The following is a 5,851-nucleotide window of genomic DNA, read 5'->3' on the forward strand; positions in this document are numbered from 1 at the left end:
CCAGCGTGAGAGGCCTGCCTTCCTCCCCGGAGACCTCAGTTCCCGAGTGAACGCGCTTATCCCCTCTCGGCAGTACCTGGTGTCCTCAGCTTAGGGATTCCTGTACTTGGGGGTTGGCTGTGGTGCTTCTGTGCACCATGTCGCAGCTCATAAATGAGAGAAAATGAGAGGGTCCCCTCTAGAGGGACTGGTCGGGAACTTCCTCCTGAAATTGGAGGATGGAGATTTTATGTTCTCTTAGAGGAGAGCACTGCTGAATCCTTTATTTAACACTCACGAACAGACTCACCATCAAGCCATTGTGGATGTTCATGGACTCCCTCGTGACCCGCAGCTCTTAACGTATTCGTCAAGGTTAGCGTGGGCCAAGGACGCTGTTACGGTTTGACCAAAAAGAGTTCTAGCACCTTCTCAACTCAGTATGTGTCCTAAAAAGTGAGAAGCAGCCCTGAGGCTCATTGGATGGGGTTTCTGTGGAGACCTCGGAGCCGTCGCTTCTGAATAATTTTTGGCTCCTGTGAACGGGACGGAGATAATGGAAAAACGGATGCAGTAAGTACCGCACTGGCGCAGAGTACGGCTTCTGCACAAGAATATTTGCCTTTGTCCAGCTACATCTGGCTACTTGTGACGGCCTGGAGGACTTCTGGCCGACACGGAAAGCTGATCCTTGTTACAAGTTGCATTTCCACAGGCCTCCGGGACGCTCGTGGTTGGTGCTGGGACTAGAACAAGCTTCCGCTTCTTCACTGTGTTTTACTCATTAAAACCTCATGCAGACTCGAGCCGGTGCATCATGGAGTGCTGAGTTAAATGGTACGTAAGAAGGAAGGAGATGAGAGCGTCTTTCTCAACAGGAATTAGTGTGCTTAAAATAACACTTGTCTCATTTGTATAGCATTTCGCTCATTTCTCCAAGGTGCTCTAGAGCCCGCCATTAGAGGACAGTAACATTTAAAGTGATCACAGTAATGATGAGTAAATAATTTGCATGTGTTCATGATGCTAAATTTATGAGGAAGTGGGAACAGAAAGTAAATTCTCATGACCAAGACGTAAATGTTGGAGACCACAGAATCACATACATAACACAACCTTCCTATAAATTGAGTATATATCCCCAGTGCTGTCAGACTCACGTATGCTACTGTGAACATATTTGGGATGTTTTAGGATTCATTGACCTTTGAGGATGTGGCTGTGAACTTCAGCCTGGAAGAGTGGGTTTTACTGGATTCTTCGCAGAAGAAACTTTACAGAGATGTGATGCGGGAAACCTTCAGAAACCTGGCCTCAGTAGGTAAAGATGATGACATTCTTACTGAACGTTAGCAGTTAGAGAATAAGTATTTCTTGCCCATCAGTCTTGTTCTAACATGTGGGAAAAGAATACATTAGTAAGCTAAGCTCACATAGACCTAAAATCTAGTAATTTTTTATAATTTCTAAAAACATGGAATTATTTTTCTCCATTTGCATTTTAGGGAAAAAATGGGAAGATCATGACACCGAAGATGGGTACTATACGCAGGGGAGAAAACTAAGGTGAGTCACATAGTATAGCAGTGTCCCACGTGAGAATCCTTCTATGGCATGAATTTTTTTTTAAGGTTTTATTTGACAGAGATCACAAGTAGGCAGAGAGAGAGAAGAGGAAGCAGGCTCCCCACTGAGCAGAGAGCCCGATGTGGGGCTCGATCCCAAGACCCTGGGATCATGACCTGAGCCGAAGGCAGAGGCTTTAACCCACTGAGCCACGCAGGCGCCCCTAGCATGAATTTTCTAAAACCAAATTATTCAGAGGTGCTGGTGGCTCAGTGAGTTCTAGGTCTTCCTTCAGCTCAGGTCATGATCTCAGGGTCCTGGGATGGAGTCCCATCTCAGGCTCCCTGATCCCTCACCCTCTGCTTGCCACTCCCCCTGCTTGTTCTCTGTCAAATGGATAAATAAAATCTTTAAATAAATAAATAAAATCCAAAGTGTTCAAATTTATCCTTAAATTTTTTTTTCACTGAAAATATTTACTTAAATAGGACATAGGTGTTCAGTGTTTGCAAAACTGTCCACTTGGAAACAGCATAAAGAAAAACCCTGTATGTTGAGATGCCTGGGTGGCTCAGTCTGTTATGTGCCTGCCTTTGGCTCAGGTCACAATCACAGGGTTCTGGGATCAAGTCCTGCATTGGGCTCCTTGCTCAATGGGGAGCCTGTTTCTGCTTGCCACTCCCCCTGCTTGTGCTCACTCACTCTCAGTCTCTAATAAATAAACAGACAACCCTGTATGTTAATAATCTTTGTTTACATGATAGCTATGGTCAAGTCCTATTTATGGAACATTCAGTCTATTAACTTTTCAAACAATTCAGAAAGGGCAGGAAACCTTCATTTTGCTGTAAATTATAAAAAATGTAATTCTAATATCCTAATATGAATTACCAAGAAATCATTAATATATTTCTCATTTTTTACAGAAGTCATATGGTAGAAAAACCTTATGAAAACAAAGAGGATCACTGTGGAGAAACCATCACCCAGACTCCAGATCTTAACCTGAACAAGGAAAGTCCTTCTGGAATAAAACCACCTGAAGGTCCTCAGTATAGAGAAACCATCACCCAGACTCCAGATCGTATTCTGAACAAGAAAACGCCTTCTGGAGTAAAATCACCTGAAGGTCATCAGTGTGGAGAAACTATCACCCAGACTCCAGACCTTAATCTGAATAAGAAAAGTCCTTCTGGAATAAAACCACCTGAAGGTCGTCCGTGTAGAGAAACCATCATCCAGACTCCAGATCTTACTCTGAACAAGGAAACGCCTTCTGGAGTAAAACCATGTGAATGTAGCATGTGTGGAAAAGTCTTTGTGCGTCATTCGTCCCTTAGTAGGCACATCAGATCTCACAGTGGACATAAGCCATATGAGTACCACGAATGTGAAGAGAAGCCATACAAGTGTAAGGAATGCGGGAAAGCCTTCAGTTACCGCAAATCGGTTCACAGACACGAGAGGACTCACACTGGGGAAAAGCCCTACGAATGTCAGGAATGTGGGAAAGCTTTCACGTGGCTCACGACTTACCGAAGACACATGATAACTCACACAGGAGAGGGACCTTACAAATGTAAGGAATGTGGGAAGGCTTTCAGTTGTTCCACTTCGTTGCGAACACACGAGAGAACTCACACTGGAGAGAAACCCTATCAGTGTAAACAATGCGGTAAATCCCTCAGGTCCCCTCTGGGTCTGCGAATACATGAAAGAAATCACACCGGAGAGAAACCCTACGAGTGTAAGCAGTGTGGGAAAGCCCTCAGTTGTCCCAGTTCCTTTCGAAGACATGAAAGGACTCACACTGCAGAGAAACAGTATGAATGTAAACAGTGTGAGAAAACCTTCAGCTCCCCTCTAGGTTTGCGGATACATGAAAGAATTCACACAGGAGAGAAACCTTATGAATGTAAGGAATGCGGAAAAGCTTTCATTTCTCTGTCAAGCATTCGAACCCACATGATCACACACACGGGGGATGGACCTTACAAGTGTAAGGAATGTGGGAAAGCCTTCATTTGTCCCAGTTCCTTTCGATCTCATGAAAGGACTCACACTGGAGAGAAACCCTATGAATGTAAGCAGTGTGGGAAAACCTTCAGTTGGCCCAGTTCTTTTCGAATACACGAAAGAACACACACTGGCGAGAAACCTTATGAATGTAAGGAATGTGGCAAAACCTTCATTTATCGCACAACCTTTCAGGGACACATGAGAAAGCACACTGGAGAGAAACCCTATAAATGTGAGGAATGTGGGAAAGCCTTCATTTCTCCCTCAAGTGTTCGAACGCACATGATCATGCACACTGGAGATGGGCCTTATAAATGCAAGGAATGTGGGAAAGCCTTCAATTTTCCCAGTTCCTTTCGGATACACGAAAGGACTCACACAGGAGAGAAGCCCTATGAATGTAAACAGTGTGGTAGAGCTTTCAGTTGTTACACGTCCTTTCGGACACACGAGAAAACGCACACTGGAGAAAAACCCTATGAGTGTAAGGAATGTGGAAAGGCCTTCATTTATCGCACTACCTTTCGAGGACATGTGAGAATGCACACTGGTGAGAAACCGTACAAATGTAAAGAATGTGGAAAAGCCTTCAGTCGTCCCAATTCATTTCGAAGGCATGAGAGATCTCACACTGAATAGAAACTTCCCGAATGTAAGCATTGTGGGAAAAACGTTAGTGAACCTTCATCCTCACATGTGAAAGCCCCATGGGAGAGCAGTCCAACAAATATAAGAAAGCCTGATACAAATGAATCCCTATGTAATGTTCCAGAAAACTGTAACCTCAATCATTATAAAAGTTATAAATATATTGTCTTTATCAGTGCCTCATTCTTAAAGTGGATCTCTGGACTGTGGATATTTACTACTTAACTTTGAAAAATGAACATTGAGGTGAGATAATTCTGTAAGTACTCATTACTGTTGTTTAAAGATTAATAGATATTTGTTTTCTCCTTAAATCAGTTAGTAACATTTTTCTCTTTCCATTTTGGAGTTTGATCCATAGATGAATCGAGGTGGTTTCTAAATGTGTGAGTAGGTTTAATTTTAAAATAATGGTTTAGAATTGCTGATAAATGACATTTTGGTATTTGTTGGGATTTTCCCACTGGCCGCCTCTGTCAGCTACTGGATATCCATTACCCGTCAAATATTCCATCTTTCTTAGGAGAAAACCAGTTTTTGTCACCTGGGTAATGTGACATTTTCTAGAATCTGTTCCCTTTGTGATTCTACCTGTAGCCTCACTTGCATGAGGTTTGGAAGGCCGGACTACTGGAGGCATTAGGTTTCAGAGCTGACTGACAGACAGAAGCTGTATAGGAGCTTGGAGGATAACCTGCTTGCAACCCGTTTTCCTGATCGCTTGCCCCGCCAGTCAAGAGTGCCCTCAGAACCACAGTTAACTGCCCGACTTCCATTTCTCAGAGGTGCAGGTTCCACATACACCTTCACAAGTTCTGCATCAAAGATCCACCGCAGTTTGGATTTTCCTGCCAGCCCTCATGCATCCAGGCGACTAATTGGAACTTTCATGGTTGGGAGTATTCTCTGCTGCTCAGACTCTCCTCTCCTCTATACTGTATTCATTTAAGGTCTAATTTGTGTAGTAAACACCTTGTTTTGGTAATACTGTTAGTGACCACGTGTTCCTGATTCCACTGCGATAGCTACAGTGATGCCATCCAAAAGAACCACCTTGGACTTTGGTCCTCTGCTGTGCCGCGACTGTGAGAACTTGCCCCTCCCTCGTATCAGGCTGATTATGGATGTGTCCCTTAGTTCACAGCTGTGTGTAATTCCTCAGTATGTCTTCAAGTATGTTTGTATGTGATTAAAAGCAATGCATTTGTCAAATAAAATCTTCTGTAGTCATTTCTTAAAACATTAACTGGGGCACCTGGGTGGCTCAGTTGGTTAAGCGCCTACTTTTGACTCAGGTCAAGATCTCAGGGTCCTGGGGCACTTGGGTGGCTCAGTGGGTTAAACCTCTGCCTTTGGCTCAGGTCATGATCTCAGGGTCCTGGAATCAAGCCCCACATTGGGCTCTCTGCTCAGCAGGGAGCCTGCTTCCCGCCCCCCCCCCCCCCCGCCTGCTTCTCTGCCTACTTGGGATCTCTTTCTGTCAAATAAATAAAATCTTTAAAAAAAAAAAAAAAAAAAGATCTCAGGGTCCTGAGATCAAGCCCCCTGTTGAGCTCCCTGCTCAGTGGGGAGTCTGCGGCTTTCACTCCCTCTGCCCCTCTCCCCGACTTGTGCTCTTGAGCTCGTTCTTACTCTCAAA

The 5,851-nt window shown here is 44.1% G+C and overlaps 1 protein-coding gene across 2 annotated transcripts; it reads left to right on the top strand.

The window, feature by feature from the left end:
* Nucleotides 1-741: 741 nt before the first annotated feature.
* Nucleotides 742-4,288, top strand: LOC111162446 (zinc finger protein 709-like). Of its 2 annotated transcripts, XM_022526877.1 has the most exons (5): nucleotides 742-816; nucleotides 1,174-1,300; nucleotides 1,485-1,545; nucleotides 2,472-2,590; nucleotides 2,828-4,288. In XM_022526877.1, the coding sequence occupies exons 1-5, from the start codon at nucleotides 814-816 to the stop codon at nucleotides 4,201-4,203; spliced, it is 1,686 nt and encodes a 561-aa protein (XP_022382585.1). In that variant the 5' UTR covers nucleotides 742-813; the 3' UTR covers nucleotides 4,204-4,288. The 2 variants fall into 2 exon arrangements, with proteins under 2 accessions (XP_022382585.1, XP_022382584.1); XM_022526876.1 differs by having other exon boundaries at nucleotides 2,472-4,288.
* The last annotated feature ends 1,563 nt before the right edge of the window (nucleotides 4,289-5,851 follow it).

This window comes from Enhydra lutris, unplaced genomic scaffold (assembly GCF_002288905.1).
Source record: "Enhydra lutris kenyoni isolate GAN:26980312 unplaced genomic scaffold, ASM228890v2 scaffoldscaffold92, whole genome shotgun sequence".
In the NCBI taxonomy this organism is placed as follows: domain Eukaryota; kingdom Metazoa; phylum Chordata; class Mammalia; order Carnivora; family Mustelidae; genus Enhydra; species Enhydra lutris.

Excerpts from the sequence above, each read along its gene's own strand:
- LOC111162446 (XM_022526876.1), top strand. Across the intron at positions 1,301-1,484 it reads CAGAAACCTGGCCTCAGTAG|GGAAAAAATGGGAAGATCAT; the intron begins GTAAAGATGATG and ends TTTGCATTTTAG. Across the intron at positions 1,546-2,471 it reads ACGCAGGGGAGAAAACTAAG|AAGTCATATGGTAGAAAAAC; the intron begins GTGAGTCACATA and ends CATTTTTTACAG.